Source organism: Phoenix dactylifera, chromosome 16, assembly GCF_009389715.1.
Source record: "Phoenix dactylifera cultivar Barhee BC4 chromosome 16, palm_55x_up_171113_PBpolish2nd_filt_p, whole genome shotgun sequence".
In the NCBI taxonomy this organism is placed as follows: Eukaryota; Viridiplantae; Streptophyta; class Magnoliopsida; order Arecales; family Arecaceae; genus Phoenix; species Phoenix dactylifera.
The window spans coordinates 3,842,772-3,870,033 of record NC_052407.1 but is presented as its reverse complement, the minus strand read 5'-3'; the positions used below and the strand labels follow the sequence as shown (position 1 = coordinate 3,870,033).

The 27,262-nt window shown below is 36.7% G+C and overlaps 1 protein-coding gene across 5 annotated transcripts; it reads left to right on the top strand.

Annotated features, from left to right (window-relative positions):
* Nucleotides 1-246: 246 nt before the first annotated feature.
* On the top strand, nucleotides 247-27,262 carry LOC103705983 (alpha-mannosidase I MNS4). 5 transcript variants are annotated; one of them, XM_039114286.1, is made up of 20 exons: nucleotides 247-339; nucleotides 416-574; nucleotides 2,431-2,550; nucleotides 2,652-2,744; nucleotides 7,172-7,258; nucleotides 7,402-7,473; nucleotides 9,961-10,051; nucleotides 13,182-13,237; nucleotides 14,416-14,488; nucleotides 18,234-18,343; nucleotides 19,836-19,886; nucleotides 21,548-21,636; nucleotides 21,812-21,893; nucleotides 21,970-22,083; nucleotides 22,168-22,247; nucleotides 23,418-23,553; nucleotides 23,705-23,767; nucleotides 23,839-23,909; nucleotides 24,003-24,240; nucleotides 26,505-27,262. In XM_039114286.1, exons 2-20 carry the CDS (start codon nucleotides 452-454, stop codon nucleotides 26,781-26,783), a joined length of 2,028 nt encoding a protein of 675 aa, XP_038970214.1. In that variant the 5' UTR covers nucleotides 247-339; nucleotides 416-451; the 3' UTR covers nucleotides 26,784-27,262. The 5 variants fall into 5 exon arrangements, with proteins under 5 accessions (XP_038970214.1, XP_038970216.1, XP_038970215.1 ...); XM_039114288.1 differs by lacking the exon at nucleotides 7,402-7,473 and having other exon boundaries at nucleotides 249-339; nucleotides 26,505-26,866; XM_039114287.1 differs by lacking the exon at nucleotides 23,705-23,767 and having other exon boundaries at nucleotides 249-339; nucleotides 26,505-26,866.

Here is a 27,262-nt window from a genome sequence, read left to right as displayed (position 1 = left end):
AAAAAAGAAAAACCACGATTTCTCTACTAGTGCGGACTGTCCGGAAGCCGTGAGTCACCCTATGGATCAAATTCTATACCCTCTCTTTAATGTTTCTATTCTACGCTTGGGTTCATTTAATTTTTCTGCGGATTTCTAAGGAGAAAAAAAGTGATCACCAATTTTAATTAAAAGTAAAAATTTAATTTTGAATTAGATATTACGTGTTCTAAATGCAGGCGAATCGAATCCAATCTGCTAACTTACCAAGCACCAGCACGAACCCAACGTTCGCACCTCACGCCGCCTCTCCCCGGCCCGCACTCCAGTCGGTGCTCTCGATCCCTCCGCCCCGACTCGGTTCGCTTTGAAAGCCTACCTCCCTTTTTTTTTGTCTTTTCTTTTTTACTTAGTTTTCTTTCTTACCGTTGAGTAGTCTCGGACCTCAAGAGGCGAAATCGGAGAGAGATCTATGTACCGGAGAGAAATGGGGGCGGTGGCAGTCTACCATCTGATCGCCTTCGCTGCCGTCTTTCCGCTCGGAGCCCTGGCCGATGGCGTTTCCCCTTCGGAGGCCAAGCAGCTCAGAGACGAGGTACGCCACTGTTCTTAATTTTTTGAAATTGCAGTGGTTGTTCTTGTCCTTCTTTTTCCTTTTTTTGTTGAGATCGATTGAAAAACGGGGGTTTCTTGGATCCAAGAATTAGAAAGCCTTTTGCTTTATCGGAAGATTTGAATTGGATGGAAAAAAAATAGAAGATATGGCAAAAGATGCAATTTCTTTTCTACCCCGTCCGAAACAATGGGAACTTGGTGCAGAAGAATGGGTTCTTTTATGAACAATGATCAGTTGGGGCCTGATACGTTAAAATTTTGATCTTTCCTAGATTGGGAAGTTGAAATAGTTGATGGTTCTTGAACTAGCAAGCTGACTGACGGGTGAAATCAAGAACAAGGTCTATCTTTTGGACAATAAAGATAATATCATTTTTGGAAGCTTAAGATATTCTTGAAGACTTAACATTGTTTGATGTATAATTGTTTTTCTGGGTCACGTTTCTTGATATGTGCAATTAGGTCCTGACGAGGATGAGAAGAGGAAGAAAAAAGGAATGATAGAAAGTTTGTGTTTGAATTCGTTGGCATGTTATATTAGGGTAGTGAGTCAGGATGTCACAGTTCTTTTAACTGTTAAATAGCTGGTGGGGGCAGTATAACTAAGAAGGATGAGATGGAAGATGGAGAAATTAGTGATTGAAGATGGAGAAATTGATGAATTATGCACATTGCAGTTCTTGTTCTTGTGAAAAATATTAGAGTGGCTAGTCTGTTTACAGCCAAATAATTAATCTAGTATTATGGCCCGTCATTCTGGCAAATTCTTATTGAAGATTGAATGCTCTTCTGAGGATATCCTTGTATGTGTCTGCACTTGCATCTGCAGATCCTCTAGATAAAATGGTAAATTCACTCTTTAGTACTTTTATTCTGATCATGTTTCCTTTGTGGATTTAAACCTGATTTGGAGCCTGAGCAAGTTGTAGAACATCTGAGTGTTCTCAACTCAAGATTTTTAGGCACTGAAAGTTTTTCATACAATGTTTAGGCAGCAAGTGGGTATGAGATAGAATATGGTAAATTCAGGAAATCCAAGGGAAGAGATTATCACTTGCAAAGTTAAGATTTTGATAGAAATTCTAACTGGACCCTGGGAGTAGTAAGAAATGGATTGATGTTGGTCCATCTGAAACGAAAGAAGTAGGAAGGCCTATGGAGCAAAAAGGGGAATTTATTTTCATTTTAGTCAAATGGTTTCACAAATATATGTATATTGCTGGTCAAGGGGAAGAGGGATGTTGAGGCCTTTCTTATCCTTTTGTGTATGTGTTGTTGAAGATGATAAGGAGAAGATGTTTAGTTCTATGTTGATGAATGATGAAGCTGAAGGAGAATTGTGCAAATTACAGTGGGTCATATTTAATTCTTTGGGGCCTAATATGTGATAATAATATATATTGATCATACTGATTCAACAGTCTTTCGAACTCCTAAGGCATTGGTAATTACATGCTTGATGATGTTAAACATTCTGAATGCTGGGACTCAATAATTTTTTATTTTTTAATTTAAGAAATTATTTGATTGTTTATTGGATGTTATATCTAGAAGAAGTCTTGGTAGAAGTCATTTCTTTGTTAATAAACATTTTGATCCTAATCACAGAAATATTGATATTCTTCTACCTAATTGTAAGGTTAAAAACCGAACTTAAAACATAAGTGTTCAACTATTATTTAAGTCACAATTTCATCATCAAACTTGTTCCCATGCTACAGTTTGCTTTTACAAGTTGCAGGAATTTAATGAGATTTTGCAGGCATGCTGCCAAGGAAATAAAACTCTGTACCCTTTGTTAATTATGAGAAATAAGCATCGTTTTTGTTTGTGTAGGTGCGTGAGATGTTTTATCATGCCTTTGATGGATACATGCACCATGCTTTTCCTCTCGATGAACTAAGGCCCTTAACCTGCAAAGGTGAAGATACACTTGGTGGTTATGCCTTGACTCTAGTAAGAACATCATCAATCAGTAAATTTATAATGTTTGATTAACTATCAATATAATAATTTTATCATTTTTTTTGTTTTTTTATCATTTATGCATTGACCAGATTGATTCCTTGGATACGTTGGCCTTACTAGGTGATCGCGAGAGATTTAGTGCAGCTGTTGAGTGGGTTGGTAAGAATGTTTGGTTTGACATTGTGAGTATCACATTGTTCGTGTTGTTGATTTCACTATCTCCAATGTCTTGTCGCCTTTATCACATGTATTATCAATGTATCAAAATGTGTAGCTGATTTAACCTCAATGGTTATGTTATTGAACTCATAACGTAACAAATAGCATGCCATCAAACTCACTAAGTAACCAATAATAAATGTTTGGAGCAGAAAACTAGATTTTTGCACCATATAGTATTTTATTTGTCTTAGCAAATAGCCTAGGACATATTGTAACTTTCAATCCTTATGCCATCTGCTCTGGGTTGGCATTGCACACTTTTTTGCTCTTCCTTTCTGCTAAATCTACTGTTGTAATATTCTTTTATACTTCTTTTCAAGATTTAAGTGCTAATATTTTTTGATCTGTTCATCCTTTTCAAACTCAGCCACACTAAGCCCCTATTCTTAGCTTGTTCTCCTTTAATTTATTGCTGAATAGTCTCTCAATCTCTTCTCTTTCAATATCCATGGTAGATGTAAGACATGCAAGGGTAAGAGGCTACTTACTTGGAATGCACGATGCCCCCATCTATATGGAAGTATAATTTGGCTTCAGCATCAAAATAACTTTGTCATTACATCATTCCAGAATGAGTTTATATATCCTTGTTTTTGAGAGAGGGGGTGGGGGGGGGAGGAAGATTAGTAACATCTTTGTAAAGGCTTAGAAACATGTGATTTAGTGTTCAATGTTATTGGCAATTAGGCCCTTCACAAGACAATTCACATGCAGCTCTCTTTTTAGCTCAACAACATCCCTATCTGGGCCAGGTGGGTGTCTTTTTTGGCTTATGGAAATAACCCAAAGGCCCTATTGTCCTTCTTAAGGTCCATCACTCTAAAGACGGGGAAAGGTGCCTATATGTTGATGATTATTGCTGTAGGCTCAGTACCTCACAATCAATTATACATGAATGTTACTCATGCACAATCTTAACATGTTTGATTATAATTAAATGGTGTCCACTGTTCATTTCTCTAGCAAACCTTCATGTAAGGTTTGGTTTGATTGCTGAGAAACTAAAGAAAAAGAAAGTTAGAGGATCTCCTCATATTGTTTCATGTATGGTGATCAAAAATTCAAAGAAAACTCAATGAGTAGGTTTCTAAAACTTTTCCTCTTTTTAGGTGTCAGTTTTGAGGAATGATAAAAATTAAGAGAAAAAAACATTACAGGATCAGGTAGCTCCTTCATATACCAAACCATTTCCTTTATAGCTTTCTCAGCAGTTTCTTAATATGAATAAACACCAGAGAATTCTTATTTTTCTTATGTTTTCTTTTATTCTCCTTCATAGAATTAGCCTGCCTTTGTTTCATTTCCTCAAGAATTAGTATCAAAACTTTGATTCTTAAGGCATCATTGTTATCTCAAAATGTCTTTACATGTCAAATTGCTCTTGAAGATGATTATGTAATTTCTTCTAGAAACCTTTTATGCTTGTTTTACATTCTAATGGTTGGATATAATTATTTTTGATAAGAAACTATTCATCTTCATTTCCTGCATGGAGTTGAAAAAAGTGCATCTACAATATTACACAGTAACCATGTCATATTATTCTTCGGAACAGGTGACAATCTTTCTAATTTGTGCCTAATTTCCATTTTATTAACAATTTTGTCAAATCCTTTTTGTAAAACTCATACTTCATTCTTTTTAAAGCTTTTATTAAAAAGAAATTCTGAAATGATGATGCCATTTTTCTTTTGCATTTAAAGTTCTTTATGATGCTTATTCCGTATGTTACATACAAAATAGATATAATAAACTTCCCCGCTATTTTGGATCAAATGAATCCTTTCTCAATTTTTATTTCATTATTTTTATTTTAAGTTTATCTGGAACCAAATTGTATGAAATACACTATCTCTCCTAGCTTCTTTTCTCATTGCCTTCATTTAAAAATTCTCTTCCAGTTTCCCTCTATATGGCTCTTTAGTATGAACTGGGGACTCCTCTTCCCTTCTTTACTAGGGTTGTATTTGACCAGCACCGTTACATGGGCTTATCATCTCAAATGGATTTCCCTTATTTTCTCCTTTATCTATGTTGGTACTCTAGGATTCCTTAGATGTTCTCATTTCAAATCCCCACACTATCATTCAAAGTACAATACATGCATATCTCAATATTCCAATCTTTGGGAAGCGCACCATATGGCCATGTGTCCTCTTCACTGCCTAACATTGTGATTAAAGCATTAAAGAAGTTCTGGTTACATTTTTCTTTTTTTGATAATCCGGATAAATCATATCGATCTAGTATGAATACATCCAAGAAAGTTAGAAAAGAGAAGATGACCGGCGTGGGGGTGGGTTGGGGGGGGATTGTGGGGTGGGGAGAGGTCTCATAGCTGTCCCACATGAAGCCTTGTGGAATGTTGGGCAACATATGAGGCAATCTAATAAGCTGCCCTATTGGCCTCGCAGTATACATGGGTAATCTGGAAGGCAACACAATTCCTCAACTATCCGTGGATATTCTGCAACAGCGGGTGCTCGTCGCCCCCCAAAGACTGACTTCGGATCCACTCGATCAATGTAGCCGAGTTTCCTTCGAGATGAATGCGATCCACCCCTAGGGTGATGATGCCCTCCCAAGCGGCCCCAACTCAACTCCAGGGATAGAAGTGTCGTAGATCCAACTACCCCTAGCAACAACAAGTCTCGATAAACTTTGGCAATTGCAATATACAAAATATTCAAGATGAACAACCCCTCTATGTTTACTTTGTTTTGTTACATGTTCTTTCAAATTAAATAGAATCAAGGTCATATTATGCTCAGGGAACCACTTGTTTCTCAGTCATTGTGGTTTCCCTCGTTCCACACATATTCTCGGATGTGCTCTATGCAATATTTAGTTTCCCCCCTTAGATTTTAGCATTCTTTAGGATTTCCTTCCGGAATTTCAACACAACCTTTTTTCTATATCTTACACAGGTAATATCCACAAGGTATGAAGTGTAAAATGACGAGGCTTGAATTTGATTTTGGGTAAAGGCATACAACCTTGGGGAGAACGTGAATATCTTCATAAATTAGAGCTATTGCTTTAACATAGTCAAACATAACTGCATGCCTTTCTTGCTTGATGCTCACAAATTAAGTCCTTGTGGTAGTCTATGCTTTTCTTCTAGAACAAATCATCTGTATTTAAGTCCTTTTCATCTATAGAGTTCTTTTGGATATTTCCAAAAATTGCTTATTCAGAAAAGATGAAACACCTTAATTATTACCTTTTGAACATGTACGTATATGGTTTCCAGTATAACTATGCAACTTCTATCTATCACCAAGCATTTATAATAGTTGTTCTTGATATTGATCTGTAGAGAGCGTCTATGATGCATGAATGACAGCTATTATTCCTTTGGGGTAGGGAGAGGAGCAAGGTCCGCTGAACCAATATCGGAACCTATACCGGTCGTAGATGGGTCGGTACCGTACCGTACTGTATTGTACCGACACACGGTACGATAGGTGTGCTGGTTCCATACTGGCACAATTTTTTTTGGAATTTTTCAAGTTTATTTAATTGGTAATCAATCTTTTTGAACTTTTTTAATGACTTTAAATCTAATTTGATATTTTTTGATGTTTCTATGATTCCGATATAACCTAAATGATGCATCTTATTACTTTAAAATTATACAAATTATAAAATTATTAGTGAGATGTTGCATGCTACAAGAACATGAAATATCTTGAAATCAAGTAGTGAGGTGAAAAATATACTTGGGCGGGAAAAATATGGAAAGCTCTTCGCTGCTTAGCCCAATTTAGAATCAGGTCGACTCGGTGCGAGCTGTTCGGTTAGCACCGAGTTCGAACAAAACCAGCCTGTTTCGAATGGTTCCGGCCGGTACGGTCCGATTCAGACCTTTTTTAGCCGATTCCGGTCGGTTCGGAATCAGTTCGAGCCGGTTCGGGGCCAGAACCAACTCCAATGGCCAAACTTACCCGTTTTTCTTCCGGGTCCGCTTGGTAAGAGCCAAATCGGGCGGTTTGGTCCGGTTTGGTCTTCCTTGGAGGGGAGGGTGAAGGAGTTTAATGATTTTAAACAACCTCTATATGAACTTATTGGACAATTTTCTAGTTGTGTAAAACATTTGTAAGTCTTTCTATTGTACAGCTCTTACTTCATGATTTCTTGAAAGTATGATAACTGGTTAGTCCACAACCACAAGGTCTCCAAGGTGTGATGTGTCTTCAGGGCTATCACATTTTCTGCAAGCTACTCCCATTACCTTTTACATAAACTTTTGGTAGCATATAAAAAATCTTCAGTATTTCCATTTCATCACTGACAATTACCTTTTTCTTGTCAAAATGATTTTCATCTTGTTCTATGAGTTTATGTCATCCTGGTATGTCAATCTCTATTACTACTGTATATGCAGGATAAAACAGTTTCAGTATTTGAGACCACAATTCGGGTTCTTGGGGGTTTACTTTCTGCTCATCTTATTGCAAGTGATTATGCCACGGTATATTAACCGCCTTTGATGCATTTAAATTACTACCAAGCCTTATTAGGTATTTAAGATTCTTGCTTCTTGTTTGCATTATACTGGTTATGCTGCTTACAAATTTTACATTTTGAGACTTTAGTTTATCATTTTAATTTCAGCATTTTATGAGTTTCTTAAATGTATCAGCTCTGAAATTTCTGGTTGCAGCAGCCAATTCACAAAATGTGAAGGTGGGTGGCAATGCGCTCAAAACCATTGTCCGAGCTTTCTTCTTTCCATCTAATGAACTCTTTTTCTTCACATTGGATGCAGAATTTGGCTTTGACTTCTCTGTTAACTGGCAATCAAAACCATCTCCCCAACATGCATGTAATAGAAAAGGAAAAAGAAACGCAAATAGCGATAAATGCCAGCGAAGTATGCGATGCTCTCCACACTCTATATGATAGAAAAGAACATCACTGTTTCACAAGTTCTAAAGCAGAAGGCCCCAAAGAAGGATTGGAGCAACAATATCAAATAAAAAGCTCAAGAACTACATCTCTCTATAAATAAAAATAATAGAAGCTTCCACTGTCAAACTTTCAATACATTCACCTAACAACAACACATTATGTACTCTCCCAAAATAAACACATAACTAAGGAAAAAAAAACACAACGGAGAAACCGTATATGTATAATTAGTTTAGCTCTCATGACGTTAAACTCTAATTCCCATCATTCAAGTGAGTGGTCAAACATGAAACAAAACTTATTTGTTGACATGCGCTACAATAATTTGGCCATCTGGTATCTGGGTGTAATGTTCATCAAAAACTTTGAAATTAATCCACAATCAAATCATTGGAAACTTACGGTGCCCCATCAGTTAAAACCCAAAAGGAAACTACGCCAAAAATCATCTATCGAATATCAATACAATGCCCTCATCAAACATGATGATTAAAAACAAAACACCATATCTCCCCTCAAACTCCATGATTAGAGACTCCCAACGTTCTTTGGTAAGCTGGATCCGGATATCAGAGAAAGAGAGAGAGAACCAGTTGAAGCTGGAGTGGTGAGCAAGGAAGGTGGCTTGAGGAGAGGTGCAAGACAAGATCGTTCACTCTCTCTTCCTCAATCTCTGGGTCAGCTTGCTGCCTCCCTTCTCTCTCTTCCTCGATGGATGCATCTCCTCGCTGGCTCGCCCTCTTCTTCTTGCCCCTCTCTTTTTCTCGGATCCTCCTCTCCTCAGAAATCGCTGGCGCTCGGGAGAAGCCAGTGATGAGATAAATGGAGACCAATCACCTCCACCCATTTATAGGATATTTCTCCTAAAAAATAGAACACCATATCTCCCCTCAAAAAGGATATTTTTTTCAACAAATAATCCAAAAGTGATTGTTTTGGACGATTACAACAATTTTTTCCTCCCAAGACCCATCAAATACCTTCTTCTAAGCCGATACAGAAATACTCGAAGAGAACCATGTCGAGAGAATAAGATGGAAACACCTTTTTCAACACCAAACCAGGATCCAATAGCCAAAATTGCATTCAACAATACAACTTTTTTCTTTTTCAAGAAAACACAGACAAATCATCAGATTGAATACCTCCGTCCAAAAAAATCCAATATTTCAGCTCGAATCGGGAACTAAGACGAAAGACCAAAGAAAACCCAACTGGAGACAGAGCAACAAAAATCCTAAACCGACGGTAGCGATTCGAAATACCTGAGGGGGGAGCAAACTAATCCTTCCTTCTGGTCTTTTTGGGGGCCTTTCTGGAGCAGGGGAAGAACCACCCCATCTCAAACTCCCTTCTGCTTCCTCTCTTTTGGTGAGAGAAGAAGCGAGGCCTAAAAAGAGAGATTGGAGCATGCTGCCTAGTGCCTGTGAACACAGTGCGTAGTGCCTGCCAGGGCCTTTCTTTGGGCCGGGCCCAGGGTTGGGCCAACCCTGGGTGGATATATATCTTGTGTACTCAAAAATAAAAATAGATGGAGTCAGAAGCATGTTTTTGAAAAAGGTTGTCACCTTATAGTGTGCTGCGGCATCCATCTGACTTACGGCTTGTATGGTAAGTATATGAAGATCAACCAAGAGGCTGATCTCAAGGGAACTCCGATTTCTAATTCATGTTTGCATTCAAAGCACCTTTGGCATTCCCCAGAACCAATTTTCATTTTAATCATTTCGTAACATACAAAATGTGGCCTATTCTTCTTGTTTTTATTCTGTTAGATAATAAGATAATCTTTTTTACAAGCGATGGCCAATACTTTACAAATAACTGATGCTAGATTTATTCTGATCATTGCAATAAAAAAAAGATTTGTTCTGATCATTGCTATTGTTAGTTGAAAAATTTAATGTGCTTGATTACAATATCAAATTGTTTTATCTTAATTTATTGTTAATGAAGTATGTTGTCTCTAAAAGTGTGCCCATTTTACTTGTTATAGTATAACATTTAATAAATAAATTTATCATATGGAAAATTTAACTATTGTTGGTTTTGGTTTGTGAAAACCAACTCATCATTAAACCTGTTCACTGACATGAATTATAATGAAATAGAATGTAAAAAAAAAGAAATTGGCGCCATACGAAATTGGTCATTGATATAGATGATTTACAATTTTGGTAATTTTTCTTGGTGCTTGATATGTAATTTAAAGGCCTCGATACCAGAAAGTTCTTAGTGGATTTAAGGATAATTTATCTACAGGGTATGAAGATTCAATCATATGATGATCAGTTGCTTCATTTAGCTGTGGATTTGGCAACAAGATTGTTACCTGCATTTGACACTCCGACAGGTTCATTACTTCTTTATTCAAGTGGCTTTACAAACCTGTAACCTCTAACACCTGACTAATATGTGGTTAATTTATATCTTTTAAACTTTGGAAAGCTAAATTGAGTGATTTGTGACAATTAAAAGTTGAATCCATCTCTCTTTATGAACTATGGATGATGTAAATGTACAATGTAACTTCTGGAATGCAACTCTAATCAAGTTTGTTGAACAATACCTGGCGGTGATTGCCAAAGTAAATTTTGATGTCTAAATTAATTATTCCTTTATTTATGCAAAATTTATTTTGATTACTATGGATTTGTTATTTCCATTACTACTGAGTTGGCTAGGATTCTTTTGAGCATAATGTTTTTTTTTACTTAGATGAAAGAGTGAAACCTGTGTACACGCCAATTGCCTGCTCCATTCTTTATTTGGTTCGTCTTACTTTCTTACCAGGATTTTTTCTCCAATGTAACAACAACATCAATAGTAATTCAACTATTCTATGATTTTTTTTTTGCAGTGGAGCTTTCAAAACTGAAACAAAGAATAGAAAAAAAGAAAAGAAAATGTAGAGATGAAAATAATCTGTGGACAAACTCTCATAGGATCATCCTTTGTCAATTTGGACAGATATTAGGAGATTCTCCATTCTTCTTCCTAATATGGTGATGCTGAAACCCACCTTCCTCACTCTTAAATCAATAGTACATAACTACATACCATACTTAAGTCCTTCAATTCTGAGCAACATCAAACAATCTTGTCAATAAATATTTGAAATTTTGAATACTAGCTTCCCAAAGTCAGTCTGTCTCTCTCTCTGCCCCCCCCCCCCCCCCCCCCCCCCTCCCTCCCTCCCTCTGTTCCTCCCTCTCTCTCTCTCCTCCCCCCTCTCTCCCCCCCTATTCAGTACCTCATAGTGCAAACTGCAAAACCACCCTTAAATCCCTGTGGTTGATTAACAAGATCTTCCTTAATTGCTCATGTTATATTTGCCTCTCCATTCTTCTTAGAAATTTCTTTATATTATTTTCTTCTGACCACTGATTTGTAATGTTCTTTGTTGGTAGTGAACATCCACAACAACTTACCTAGAAGCTAGTGAATATCCACAATTTCTTACATGCTAAATATCCATTTCTCTTTTATTTCATCTTAGCTCTCTTACCCTTTAAAAGAACAACTGTCTACATCCATTTTATCATAATCTCTTTATCTAGTTTCTTTCCACATTTAGGGGAATCCAGAGGTTTGCTTCCTGATTTAATGAGCTTAAGCTATCACAAATAAGCTAAAGTTCCCTACCTATCTACTGAACTTCTAGGTTTCATGTTAGGTTCTGGTCTTTCCAACTCTTCTTAGAAGAAAATTACTAATTTCTTCCATTGAGTCTTCTTCACTTGAGCCATCCTCCATAATCGACCTGTTTTTGATAGAAAGAAGGATTGGAAGATGATGATTGTAAACTTTGAGCTTGTTGAAACCTCTCCTTTCTTTCAAAGATATTCTCTACTAATGCATTAAAACTTTTTTTATGTACCATTGTTGAAATTTTAAAAACCAGGATTGTCATACACTAGCATATTATAGAGTGCTAAGCCTTTCAACCTTCCAAAGAAAGAACTTACCTCTAAGGCCAGCTTACCTTCCACCAATCTTTCTACAACTAGGTCACAGTCTTTCTTCTTCTAGTTTTAGTTAGAATTTTTTTTTTTTTTTTATTTTCCAAAATAGAATAAGTTGCCTATAAATGGCAGTTATGAAGTAGTGCTTGGATATAAGGATGGTTATGCTGGAACTTGGTGATTGGGTTAAAACTAAGTTAGGATTATCGTTCAGTCCAGCATTACATCAACAACTATGATCAACTTGTAGAGGAAAGAAGAAAACCTGGGAAGATGTCAAATTGAGGAAAGAGGTGGAGGCATGGGTTAGGTGTTGCTGAGAGACTGGTTCATAACAGCATTGTCAGTACTTAAATTAAATTACAAATTCAGCCAGACTTATCAAGTTTCATGACCTCATTTAGACATAAATTAAATTTAGTTATAGTTTCAAGCTCTCAATGAAGGGAAAAAGGATTCAGCTCTTGCTTATGTGAATCCTCTGTCAATCATTATCATGCCCCATAAATTAATCATAAAAAAAAATGTTAGATTAATCGTGTTTACATTGTAATATACCACCTCAGTGAACTTATGAAAACCCTAATGCCTTTGAGATTTGAGGTTTAGGATAGCTAGGACTGTCAAAAAAGCTCTCTTCTAAATCCCTTTTATGTTATAGTGCTTTCAAATTTTTCAAAACTCATGAAAATTTAGTTTTATTTAAATAAATGCTCCGCTATATTTAAAAAAAGAAACGGCAAAAAGAGTGGTATAAATATATCGTATATACAACAAGTTTTGCTCTATAAGTTGGTTTCATTTGAACTCTGAATCCAATTCCACTTTGAGATTATTCTAGCCAAAACTTCAATGTTTTAGATTTGAGTTTAGAGTTTCATGTGAAATTTTAAACTCATGGCAGTGAAATTTAACCATGGTTACTGCTGAATGTTATATTGGACAATCAAATATTTATAATAGGTTCCTAGGTGTATACAAAAATACACAAACCTGTTTTATGTTGATGAACAGTTGGTATGTTGGTTAATAATACATATTGTCAAGGTCCGCCATACCGGTACCAGTCGGTGTACCGGTAGCGACCCGGACCGGTACGAAACCGGTTCCGTACCGGTCCGTACCGGCGGCGTACCGGTCCATACCGGTCTGAACCGGTTCCGTACCGGTTCTTCAACAATAAACTACTGATACCGGATTCCACGCTGATCCGGTACCGGTCCCAGTCCGGACCGGTACGTACCGGCCCGTACCGGCCGGTACCGACCGGTACGGCAGACCATGCATATTGTACATAAGAATGCTTCAAATCATATGCTAAGACATACATTCCTAAAAGGTTTTGATAATTAAAATATGTTCCAATTATCATCTTTCCATTTCTTAACAATTTAAAGCCAAAGCATGTTTTTATTATCTTTTTAAGTTTAAAACCCAATGTTGAAACTTAAACATGTCCTTTTAAGATGGCTTCTCTGGTTAATGTGTTATCCACTTATCATTTAATGCTTTCTGCAGGAATCCCATTTGGATCTGTCAATCTGGTGCATGGAGTGGATGAAAATGAAAGCAAGGCAAGCTCTTTAACTTCTGAAAGACTCAGTTGATTGATAAATCTACTTCATTGTGTTCAATTTCGTTGTTATGAGTAATATTCATTGGCTCCCATAGCTCACCATGTATGTTTATCATATCTTCTTATCAAGATGATGGATCTCATAGATTTAGAGAACACCCATTGATCATGATCTACAATAATTAAAATACCTAAAAGCAAGAAAACATGTGTTTTGGATGTTTCTTACCTATGCTTCATGTGGGCAAGAAATGGATGTTATTAACAAAGTAAGTGTCCTAAAGTTATATTATAAGCCATACGACTTGAGAATCCAAACCTTCAACCTCCAAGCCTTCTGATTGGAACTCACTTTCTCTCTTATCTTGTGGCAACTTATTGATGCCGGATAAATGCTTTGGGGAAATTTGGTTCTGTAACTGGGTTCATCAATGTGAAGGATGAGGTGCTGATTATGCCGCGGCATGCCTGTCTATGCTGGTTGTGCTGTACTGAGATAGATTTGTTTGCCTTGTGCCTTGCATGTGCCGATTGGTGAGTGGCATGGGTATTGGCACTAGCTTTTGAAACCTTGATTGATGTATTTGTTTCTAATTAATGCACCTTTTTAATCTGCAGACATACCATATCTTCTAAATGGATCAATTGTCTTTTCCCTTGTATGTTGGATAAATTGTAAACATCTTTCATGATAAGAATGTGTAGTCTTGTCTCTTATGCTCATTCTCTATCTATAAGGCTTTGTTTGGTTATTGAGTAGGTGAGAGAAAGAAAAATCTTAGTTCATTGCTTGGCAATGAAGAGAAAACTAGAGAAATATAACAATTGAGAAGATACAGGGCCAAGTTTTTCTTTTGGAGGTCTAAAAGTTTTCTTCTCCAAAAAGTAATTATTTTGAGGGAAATTAGCAAAATAGTAAGTAGGTCAGGATAACTCAGCCATTGCATACGTACTTTCTCTGCAAGTTCCTCTGCAATTTGTATAGTTCAACCAAATGTAAGATCCCCATTTTCTTTCCTTTGCTGTTGACTTTTTTCTCCTTCTTGCATTTCCTTCATAACCAAACAGAGCCTAAAAGCTTTAGGGCTGAAAATTTCTGTGACCATCATCTGATTATTTTTCCTTTTTCTTTACCAGTCTGTACCGCTTAATAAAATAGTTTTGACCTGGTTTTAGATAACATCAACAGCTGGCGGTGGTACTTTGACGCTAGAATTTGGGGTGCTGAGTCGTTTGACTAATAATCCCAGTAAGTGTTACTTACATCTTCTGTCTCTCCATCTATGGTTGATACACGTGAAGTTTTCCTGAAATCTCAGGTGTTTTTAGTTTAATCTAAGTTGCTGTTATGATGATTCTCTTAGCATGCTTCACCAAACTGGATATACTCTTATGTATTTAAACTATTGACAATATTATCCAGATGTTTTATAGATGGTACTGGAATATTTTCTGCACATACATTTAGTTATGTTCTTTTCCCTTGATAAGATGGAAAAAAGGTTTTTTTTTTTTTTATGATCTTTTGAACTCTATCATTAGACAGCATCTTGGGATGTAATGCGTGAATGGGATGGTATGACTGGCACCGTACTGTTTCAGCACGAGACCAACACTGGTACAAGTGTCAGGATGCTGAAACCCTATGTACAGGTGCATGCCGGTTGTATTGGTCTATAGCAGGGCATACTCGTGCATACACACAGTACCATACCAATGCATACTGACAGTTTCTTTTTTGAATCTATTAGTTTTGATATGTACTGTTAGTTCTATACCAGCACTATACCGTTTGATGGAGAAAGGGCATGGGGATCAATATCGGTGTTTACAACCTGCTTTGTATGAGCTTGGTTGTTAAATTTGATATAATTATCTTTATTGTAGCTGTCGTGGATTTAAACTCACATGTCCTAATGTACTCAGTTCATCAATTTATATCTATAGCTTCAATATACCATTACCCTTTTCAACAATTAGTATGCGCCACATTGTCTATCAATGTGCATACTACAGCTATTTTGTAATTAGTTGGTTATTCATATATTGAGTTTTTGTTAAAACTTTCCTCCGTTTGTTGAGGTGTTCTTATTTGTATTGTGACTACCTAGGTGTAAGAGAATTCTTATAACTCCTTTTTCACTTTTTATCATGTTCATTCAGTAGTTGTACTAATGCTTCTACGTGGTCATATATTATATTTAGTGCCACAAGGCTTCCAGCAATCTTTGTGCTGATATTATTGAAAAATTTGTGAACTTACATTATCTAAAGCAACAAGCTAGATATATTTGTTTGAAGATGGCAAAAATAAGAAATAAGAAATTCATGACTAGATCATGTATCATTCTACTCTACATTCATTTTAAGTTCTTAATTGATTCATTTCGCCCTTCCTTCATTTGCCAGATCTTATGAAATTTTAGCTTCTTGAAGTTTACGATTAAAATTTTCTTTTTGCTAATTGACAAGTGGTTTTTCGAGAAAATATGGCTTAAGCAATCTTGTTTGCTTTAGGGTGAGATAGGGTTAATCATTAAGGTCGGAGAATGATTATTCAAGGATGTTAAAAATTGAAGGCACTCCTGATGTCCCTAGCTTGTGCAAATTTCAGGGTGACATAGTAGATGAACAAAAGAAGTAACATACGCTAAATTAGAAGGCTAGTTAGAACCTAAGTTAGTATTTGGTAGGTGGTATGATCACAGAATAAGTGCCTTATTTCATGGTTGTACTACCAAAGGCACCTTTTCTTGCTCATAGTGTAACCTTATACCTCACATGGTATAAGTAGGAGAGAGGGAGGGGGTAACTCTATTCATCATTTTGGTGGAATAGGCTCATACTATGAAATAGAGAAAGTTATCCCCTTCAATTACATTTTTGCCCTTATGCACTAACTAAATATACAAAAAATGGGAGGCAATTTTGTCTTTGTGATAAAATCCAAATTATCATGAAATTTGATGCACATAAAATGGACGCATTTATCCCTCCAACCAAACGCACAAAATTTCTATTCCATGGAACAAGTCCTATCCCTCCAGACTTATTTGGATAAGTTTCCCTATCTCTTCAAAATTTATTTTGCAACCAAACACTACCTAATGGAATAACAAGAAGGGAACTATAAGATTAACTAGGTAACTACTAGCTTTACCTTGCTATTGAAGGTCTTTGTCAATATCTAGAATCATTTAAGGATCTCCCATGGAAACTCATGGGAATCACCAACTCACCATTGATGTTACTAGGGTTTGCTCCAGATTATGCTAGATCTCACAAAATCCACCACAAAGAGCGAACACATGAAGTGCACTAAAAAATAGTTTCATTCATTGAAAATTTGAGTACATAAGCTAGATTTTTCTGTTTACAATTTGAATGAAGGGAATAATACTTTCATGTTTATAATTTATATTCTCTTTACTTTATAATACTTTGTAACAGATAATGATTTTCATGCAAAATGCCATATTGGCACTTGCAATATCCCTACTGTTGTGGTGGTTGCTTTGTTATGCTAGGTTTGTTATCATAATGAACCTCAAAAATTTGGTAAATAGTGCCATTTCCATAACCAACAATTCTTATGCTCATAGGCAACTTCATGATTCCCTTTTTACCAATCATACCTATTAAGAGCTAAATCCTTAAATCAGTATTGACATTTCCAACAATTTGCACAATATTCATTCAACTATAAGTAGATTTACTCCATTGAATAGGGCTAGAGAATAGAATTGATCATGGCATAACATTAGACTGGTAAAGTTGGTTACTGTGCACAAAAGAAAAACTACCATCTTGTGTGATTAATGCTGTACAATAGTGTTGCCCATACTGTTGGTTATGTTGGATGCCATACTGCCCATTTAGTTTGTTCATTGACAAAATAAAGTAGCACCATCATTACATCTGCTAATGTTAATGTGGTGATATATTACAATGATTTATGTTATAGCACATACTGAGAAGAGCTTGTAAGGATTTCGGTACTGTCAAGCATATCGTTTTTGGATTGAAGTTGTTGCCTTCTAATGACATTCTTTTTTCCCTTTGCTAATGAGAATATCTTATATTCTTGCGACAGAAAGCTTGCTTATATATTATTTCATCACCAAATGACCAGAATCACTTTATGCTAATCGAAAAATGGCAGTCCTTTGGAATCTTGGGATATTCTTTGTAAATTGATCTAGAAGAAAATGATTGCATAAAAAATTGCATATATGGTCAATTTGTTGAGAAATTTATAAATGCATCCTTTTTATTTGATGTGAGAACAGATATTAACCGTGTTAATATGGCGATTGAATATGGTCTGCTATAATTTGGTGAGCTATTTTCCTTTCATTTGGTACCTTGGTGGCATTTCTGTCACTTTAAAAAAGGTAGCATACAACCCAACCATTTCTTGTTTGTTTGGCTATTATAAGTAGTCCTGTGGCTAATATAACTTAATGAGCAATGCCTATGCATTTTTATTTGAAATCAACACCAGAATTAGGCTTTCCTTCCATCACCCATGACTAGTTATAATATATGCAAAAGCTTGCCTCTCACATTCTGTCAACCTGCAGCTGTCTTCTTCCTCTTATTTTTCCAACCTCCATCTTCTTCTGTTTCAACCTCCAGCAGGCGGCAGACTCTGTTTTCAATCTCCAGCAGCAGTCTGCCTGCCCTCCTCTCCTCTTCTGTTTTTTTCCCTGTTTTCAGTCTTCAGGAAGCAGCTGTCCAGCAGCCACTCTTCCTCCTTATTTAATTCTCATACAAATTTTTTACTTCTTTCTCCTCTGTATTTCTTGTTTCCCTTGTTTCCTCCCTCTTTTCTTCTCCTTTCGTATGAGTTTTATATCCTTACTCATTAAGAGAAAAGCTAGAATTTATTCTGCAGGACTATGCAGTGATTGTAAGTTGTAACGATGCTATGTCTTTCTGACCTGATGATCTGCTATATGGATTAAATAGTTGCTACTTCTTTGATCATGCAGTTTATGAGCATGTTACGAAGAATGCAGTGCGAGGAATATGGGCCCGGAGATCAAAAATTAACCTTGTTGGGGCTCACATCAATGTTTTCACGGGTGAATGGACTCAAAAGGTGACTTCTCTTCTGTTGTATGCAGTTGCCAAGCACTGGATGAAGTGTGCATTTTTACTCCTAAAATACTAATCTCTCACTGTCAAATTTTATTAGGTCATCTCACTTTTGTATGCCATTTTAGCTGTTCTGCTTCTAGTTTACCTGTTGTGAGCTTTATTTTTTCCATACATGACTAGTACTACATTTGCTAAAATGAACAGGCTTTTTTTTTCTATTTTTGGTTATTCTATTTGATTCTCTATACAGCACATATTTCCAGATCTTGTTCATACAAAATTTATATTTCTTTGCTTCAAATCTGGCATATTCATCAATTTGAATTCTCTGCAATGGCATTGGAATATGTCCTTCGTTCGTTCCTGTCTTATATGTAACCTTTTGTGAAGTTATGGCATTTTCTTCTATGGTTATTCGATAAACTTGAATAGGACTATAGGAGCATGTTGATGCAGCGGGAAAAGGAAGAAGGGGCGATTAGTTCAATGGGGTTATGCTTCAAAGATCAACACGCAAATAGAAGAAAACTAGATTGAAGAATTCTTCACTTGGTGGAAGAAATTCTCTCGAAAATAATTTTATTAATATCTCAAAAGCTACTCCTTACAATGTATAAGTGCATATTTGTAGGGCATGATACTCTAACCCTAATTTGGGCATTAAACCCGATACAGAATCATACTTGAAATAGGACACGTCAATAAGAAAACATGCTAGAATTATTCTATTACAAATATGGAAACTTGGCTAGATTTTGATACTATCCCTAATGGATAATTTATAAGAAAATCTGCTGAAAACCTCTGCGGTCTTCACCTGCGAATCCGCTAGCTCCTTTGGCACTTGGCTTGGTTTAATTAATCATAGTAGTTGTTGGTTGCACCCTGTGCTGCATCACATGTGACCAGATTTACAGCTATACTTTGGTCAAGGTACTGATATAATTTATTGAAGCATCATCTCTTGGCCTTAATTCTGGAGCATGTTACAGCACATAATGTTTCTTTTATATAATACTAATTTGCTTCTCCATTATATAACTTTTTTGCCTTCTAAGTAAGGATGCCTTTGCATGGATTGATGTCCATAATTAGTTCAGATGTGCGCTTAGCATTCAAAGTTCAAACTATAACCAACTTTGGCTACCATAGTTTGCTGGAGGTTTCTGTTTAATATATCATACTCAGAACATTTCCATAGACCTGGAGACTACCATTTTGATTGCAATGGCCAAACTCGGGCATGAGCAAATTTATGACTGGTATTGATATTTGTGCCTTTGTATCAACTTGAGAATTGTTGCTTGAGTGTGATTGCAATTAACACATGCTTGATTTAGTGTATTCTTTATTTGACATTTTTGTTTAAAAAGTGTTTAAACACTTACTATAGTTGGAAACTGTGCTTCATGATGATATTTAGCCTCATATTGTGGTAGTGACCTTTCTGGTTCTTCTTATGGAATTCTCCCTTAAAATTTGTTTCGTTGCAGGATGCTGGAATAGGCACGAGTATCGACTCCTTCTATGAGTATCTTCTGAAGGCAAGCTATTTCTTTTCATACATATAAGAAAGTTTGTCAGTGTATTATCGTCCATATTTCTTGAAGTTACATCATTGGATAAAGTTAAACATTATCATAACTTTTCATATACAATTAATTGGTCTTGATGCACCAACATGTATCCGCCATCAAGATAGCAAAACTATATGAATCCTATTAAGGGATTGACTTATGTTAATAGTTTTTGTGAGCCCGACATTTGGAGAATCTAGTACAACTTCATCTATGCATATTACTTGTTTGAATTCTGAGTGTCAGGTTTTGAAGTAACCACAAGGTTCTTTGCTTCAAATAATGACGATAATCACTCCAACTTTATGATTCATGAATGAAAGTATAATACTGTAGATTATAGAAATCAGTGCCACGTCATATGTCCTGCTGATTTACCGCTTAAATCAGTATTGTTTCTTTATTGCGTAAGTTTGTTGGTTACATTATTGTGTTATTCTGCATGTGGCGACTGCTTCAAGTCCTCACATCTTTAAGCATATTCTCAATGTATCATGTCAACCCAACACTTGCTTCCCTACTTACTTGGACGCAAGGTACATCGTACCAGCCCGAATTGGGCAGTACAGGGCATACCGTACCCTACCGGTTCGATACTGGTATTCAGTATGGGTGGCGTACCGAGTGTGGGTACGCCAAAAAAAATCTGTACTATACCATACCATACTGACACTATGCTAATGTGGCACCAGTATGAGGTTTGGTACTAGAGGTGGCAACCGGGTCAGGTCGGGTCATAAATGGGTCGGGTCACATGCGGGCCGGGTCAGAAAATCATAAACCTGAACCCGACCTGTTTATTAAACAGGTCAGAAATTACAACCTGAACCTGACCTGTTTATTAAACAGGTAATCCGACCCGACCCGTTTAACTTGTTTAATAAACATGTAATCTGTTTACCCAACCCGACCCGACCTGTTTAACCTGTTTACCCAACCTGACCCGTTTAACCTGGTTAGACCCGTTTAACTTGCCCAACCCAACCTGTTTAACCTGCCCAACCCGACCTGTTTAGACCCGTTTAGACCTGTTTAGACCCGTTTAACCTGTTTAGACCTGTTTAACCTGTTCAACCCATTTAACCTGTTTATACCTGTTTAACCTGTCCAACAGTTAAACGGGTTAAACGGTTTAAACGGGTCAGACATCTAAAACCCGTATCCGACTCAATTAATAAACAGGTTAAACGGGTCGACCTGTTTACGATCCGAACCGTTTAGACCAAACCCAAACCTGTTTATGGCGGGTCGGGTTGGCGGGTCGGGTCATATTTTGCCACCCCTACTGGTACCGAGACAGCGAACCTTACTTGAACATATTCGTAACTTGGTTGCTATGTTATGTTTTAGTGTTCCTCCTATGCCAGTAGTGCAACTAGTGTTCTTTTTGATACTGTTTATTCATTCTTGTAGCAAACAATAGGTATGAGTTTGTAAATATACATCTCTACTTCGTGCTGAGATTGGAATTATTTCCAAGGATAATTCCTCAAATTTCAAGTGGCAGCAAAATAACCTGGTTTTGAATACCCATGCTACATTTCATGTTGATAACCCAGTGGGATTTTCCATTTGCTAATAGTTTTCTTGGTTGCTTTGGGGGTTCACTAAATTTATACTTGAAACAGGCCTATTTGTTATTTGGAGATGAGGAGTACTTATTTATGTTCCAGGAAGCTTACAAGGCAGCCATGCACTATCTCCATCACGATCCTTGGTAAAGTTTGCCCTCAATCTTGTAGTTCAAATGGATCTGTGATCCTCATTTGTTAGTGGTTCTATAATTCTTTACAGTTTCATATATTCAGATTCCTTTTATTGTTTGTAGCAGCTAAGTTTTACAATTTCAATTTTTTCCTACTGATTGACATGAGAGATATTGATGCATGCAGGTATGTGGAGGTGAACATGAACTCTGCTGCTACAGTCTGGCCATTATTTAACAGTCTGCAGGCATTCTGGCCTGGGCTTCAGGTTTAAACTTTTCATATTTCTTTTAGAAATCTCATGCTAAATTTCTTGGAGGATTACTTACATTATAAAATGGAAGGTTTTAGCTGGAGATATTGATCCTGCTGTTCGAACACATGCTGCTTTCTTGAGTGTATGGAAAAAATATGGCTTCACCCCAGAGGGGTTTAATCTTGCTACATTGAATGTTCAGGTTTCAAATCTTATCCCTTTTATTCTGTTAAATCTTGGTTATATCGTAATAATACCAGTTCCCCTAATCATGAACTTATTTCAGTCTGGTCAAAAAGGTTACCCACTGCGACCAGAGTTGATGGAAAGCACATATTGGCTATTCAAAGCTACTAGAGATCCTAGGTCAGCCGCTTTTTTAAGTTACTAATATCACATATTTTCTCATTTGTTATTTGCATCAGAATACTTATTTTATGGTAAAAGCTTCATTTAGAGAGAAATTGTTATTTATTCATTTGCATCTTAATTCTACAAAAACAGAGAGTGCACTGTTACACCTGATATTAAAGGAAGACACATTTTCAGTGTGTTGAAGAGACGGTTTTGCTTTCCTTTCAAGTGTCAAAGGGGTTATACTGTATATCATGCCTTTTTTTCTTTTTAAATTAAACAATCAGTTATCAAGTGGATCTTGATTGTTCATTGACATGTTAAAGTAAAGTCCTTAGTGCCCCAAAAACGTATTAGATAGAATTTTTCCATGATTCTATTATTCATGACAGAATTACTCTTAATATTTGACTCCTGCTAAACAACTACTAAAAAAAATAATGTAATATGACATTAGTATACTAGTTGTTGTATATATAGTATATACCATGATAAAATGTGTACAAATCACAATATTCTCAACATTTTATGTATGTTGAAGGTGAGTAAAGATATCTTATGTAACATATATATGAACTTCATTTGCTTAACCATGTTGTAAATTTGTACATAGCTTATTGTCGGCAACTTATGTAATGTATACTATATACCACATACAATCATTTGTTAATATGTACATAAGTTCGTGGGATTATCATATGCAGAAAGATAATGTTTTTGAAAAAAAGGATTAGTGTTAAATATTAATCTTTTTCCAGATATGGGGGATTTAAAATAAGTTTGGAAGTGCAGACCTATAAATATTCCAATGTCCACTTCAGGAGATGTTGGTAACTTTTCTCTTTTATATTTTCCCTCCATATAGATCCAATTTAATTAGTTGCAATACACAGAGGTGTTTGAAGCCAAATTTAGTTGCAATGCATGTGCATACTCAGAGCCTATAGTGATGCAGACATGCATGTTAGATCCAAATATCTAACAACAGTATAGGAAATTGAGCATGTATGAATTATGAACTCAGGCTTCAATTCCAGGTTGAAACATCTCAAACTGACCTAATGCATTAAGTTATTGATGTGGCCATATAACTAAACTCATTGTACATATATTTTGAGATATCTATCTATATTTAAATATCAACAGCTTCAATATCTTTATTTAGAGGATTGTTCACTTTAGGTACCTTGATGCCGGCCGAGACTTTGTAACAAGCCTTCAATATGGTTCACGGTGCCCATGTGGATATTGCCACATAGCAGATGTGGAGTCTCACAAACAGGATGACCACATGGAGAGTTTTTTCCTTGCCGAGACGGTATGGCTTTGCAAGACATGGTCATCTTTAAAATGTCTCAATTTCTGATGTGGAATATGTTTGCCATGTGAGCCAATACTGGTTTTCTAATTTTTCTAAAAGTAGGTTCTACCTCATCAATCATCTGATCCTTTGATCGGATGGATGACAGATTTATACTTCACAGTTCACCAACTTTTCTGTGGCATGCAATTTGTCTAAATTACAGATGAAGGTTTTTTCCCCCTTTTTGCATGCTTCCAATATATCTTTCTGCATCACACATCTAACAGCAGTTTATTCCAGGTTAAATATCTTTGGCTTCTTTTTGATTTAGCTGTGGGCCCAGATAACATTGTTGAGAATGGCCCGTATAAGTGAGTATGAAACAACCGTGTCCACGACATTCATATTATTCCATAACAAAGTAATAGTGCCTTATAACAGATAACATTTTCTCTGGACTGCAGGTATATCTTTAGCACAGAAGGTCACTTGTTGCCTGCTACTCCTGAAATTTCTTTAGTAAGTGAGCACTGTTCATATTTTGGAGCTTTTTGCAAAGGTGATGGAATGCATAAATGTCATCCAATGGACACAAGCTTTGACCGTCAAGAGACAAATGATACCCAATTTCATGGTGATTGGGATCCTTCAATTCGTCACACCAAAGTACAGAATTCCTTTTCATCCTCTGGTTTCATCAAGGTACAAACACTACCATCGGCATCATGCAGAAGTATGAAGAAATAGTGAAGGTTTTCCTTATAACTGGAAAAATCATTATAAAATTTCTGAATGATTGAATTCAGTTTTAGTTCTTGAAGTAGACATAAAATTAATAACATGACTTTTCACTGCAGTAGGTGTCATAATGAAACATCAAGTAAAAAAATCACAAACTATATTCTTTTGTGCCTGTACCATATTTAAAAAGTTAGAAGAGAGGGCTTTGCCTAACATTTTATTTCCCAAATTGCCACCAGTTTTTCTCATAAAATTTAATTTCAGATTGGCATTGTTGACAAATGTCAGGACAACATGCCCTCTTTCCTCTTCCAAATAACTGTCTTCTATTTTTTGTGAGTGGGTTTTCTGCTTGGGCCTCCAAAAGTCCTATTCACTCTACCTCGAAATCAATCCTCAAGCTTCATCTCATACAGTCAAGTCACATATCTCGCCTGCCAAGGTCACCCTCTCCCTTTCTCTCTCTCAAATCCAATTAGTCCTTTTATTGCATACAACTAGTTTTCAATGCTTCTTTTATGTTATATTTCCATGTTTAACAACTCATGTTTTAATCTTTCTAACCCCCAGCCCCCACACACCCAAAGAGGAAAACCAAACTCTACAAAAAAGAAAAAAAGAAAAAAAATAAAAGAAAAAAAGAAGCATGATGATTGGCTAAATACCATCTGTGCTAGAGTTATTCCCTCTTTCATGTCCCCCTCGCTTCCTATGTATTGCCCTCTGGTTCTTTCTCTTTGTTCTGTTTTTTTTTCACAAATTTTCTTTCATATTATTGTCAGGAATTCCCAGATTTAAAAATATAAACAAATGTGAAATATTTTTATAGATCTTTGATGTGCATCATACTTAGTATGCTATACTTCCACTCAAATAGATGGATGAAATTTTCATGCAACATTTTTCTATTACTATCAAGGTCTTTTCTGTACTAGCCAAGCATTGGGTGCCCAGCCTACATGATTGGAGCCTAAGAAGATAGGATTTTATTTGCAAAAGAAATCAACATATATGTCAGACTATTTGGACCTATCATGGTGTTCTATATAGAAAAATGTCAAAACCAATGTTCGGCGAGCCAATACTAGAGGTCGTACTAGCCGACGATCGGTTTAGTACGATATAGGTCCGCGCTGTACCAGGCCGGGGCATACTAAAACGGGGAGATGTGGGGGGAGGGAGAAGCAGAGGGAGGAAGAGAGAAAGAGAGAGGGAGGGAGAGGGAGAGAAAAGGGAGGGAGAGATGGGGAGAGAGGGAGAGAGAGAGAAAGAGAGAGGGAGGGGGAGGGAGAGGGAGAGAGAGGGAGGGAGGGATGGGGAGAGAGGGAGAGAGAGAAAAAGGTAAAGGGGCTTCTTTGGGCATCAATGGATGTCGGTCAGTGTCGAAGAGAAGACTAGTGAGCGATCGAGCAAGTAGGACGGGCGATAGAATAAGCGAGATGTGGGGGTGGGGAGGGAGGGGGGGAGAGAGAGAGGACCTTGGAGGGCATCGGGAGGGTTGGGGGGTGGGGGTGCGCTTCCTTGGTCCAAACTAATCCGACCACCCAAACCGTAATGATTCTTGACCAGTTCTGTCCAGTACAGCTCAAACGACCTGATTCAGGTTGATTCGGCCTTCCTTGGTCAATGCCACTCTAATATGTTGTGTCTCTTGAACTTCTGGTTAACAATAACAATAGGACCTCTCTACTTCATATTGGACCTATGACACTTTTCTTGCTTGTCTTAATTCATAAAGAACTATAGAATGGCCGATGAATCAAGTTACTCTCCAAGTCATGCCATGACTCAAAATACCTAGCCAAACCAATATAAGGTATATTAAGGATGCTGAAACAGAAATCATATTTCTAACTAGACAGAGTCTTCTAGGAACCTTGACTCTAGCCTCTATAACATCCTAGCCTTCTTTATAAATCCTTATGAGCCAGTTTGCATTGCTCCACCCATTGGAACATGGGAAGCAAACGGCATTTTCCTTTGAATAATGCAATCTTAAGGTCTCATCTAGAGTCCTTACCCATCTAATGCTACCACTTCCAGCTCCTGGTACATAATGAATCTTGCTTGCTTTGGCTTCGGACTTCCCTTTTCTGAACCCTGTGGATCCATGAGCTTTTTCAGTACTTAGAAGTAATCACAATTTCAGGCTTGACACTGGGTACAGATTGTTTTACTTCTTTCTGTGGATATCTATGGAGTGAATTATTTTACATTTTTTACAGGGTCACTGCCCAGGACTGACACATGGGCAGAAATTTGGCAAATTATATGTTGAGAACGATGAGAATACTTATGAACACAAGTCCATGGATTACCCTCAAAAACGTTCTGTTGTTTTCATCTCTAATCCAACTGCGAGACAAATAATGGATGCTGATCAGGATAATACTAGCAACATCCAGGAGATGAATCAGAATTCAGAAAGAGTGGCATATCTCACAGATAGCAAAGAGGCGGAAACTTTTAGCGAAGAAATGCAACAGGTTGATGATACTAGCTGAGCAATACTCTTCTCTTGCTGCCTGCTGAGTAAGATGGCTATGTTCCATGAATTTCACTTTCAACCAACTGCAGACATGTCATTGAGATCTCAGACTTGCCTCGAAAAAGCGCTCGGAGATAGGTTTTCTGATAGCTGGCTCATCAGTGATATCATCATCTCCTGGCCTATTAACATGAACCACAAGCAATCGTGTGTTATTTGGCTTGTCAAAATGGCCTACAATCAGAACATGTGGTCACATCACTGATTGGAATGTTGCCCAAATTCAGCATGCTACAATTGTTAAATTAAATTAGAAAGATAATATGATACTCTATGTATACTGCAGGTATCACTTATAAGATGGATAAAACCCCGAAGATCTTCATGTTATTTGCTTTAGATGACTGTAAAAGGAGTGGTGTACATTTCATTACATTCTTTTGGATTACAAAGATGATTATAGAAGAATATATCAGACATCATGTTACCTGTTAA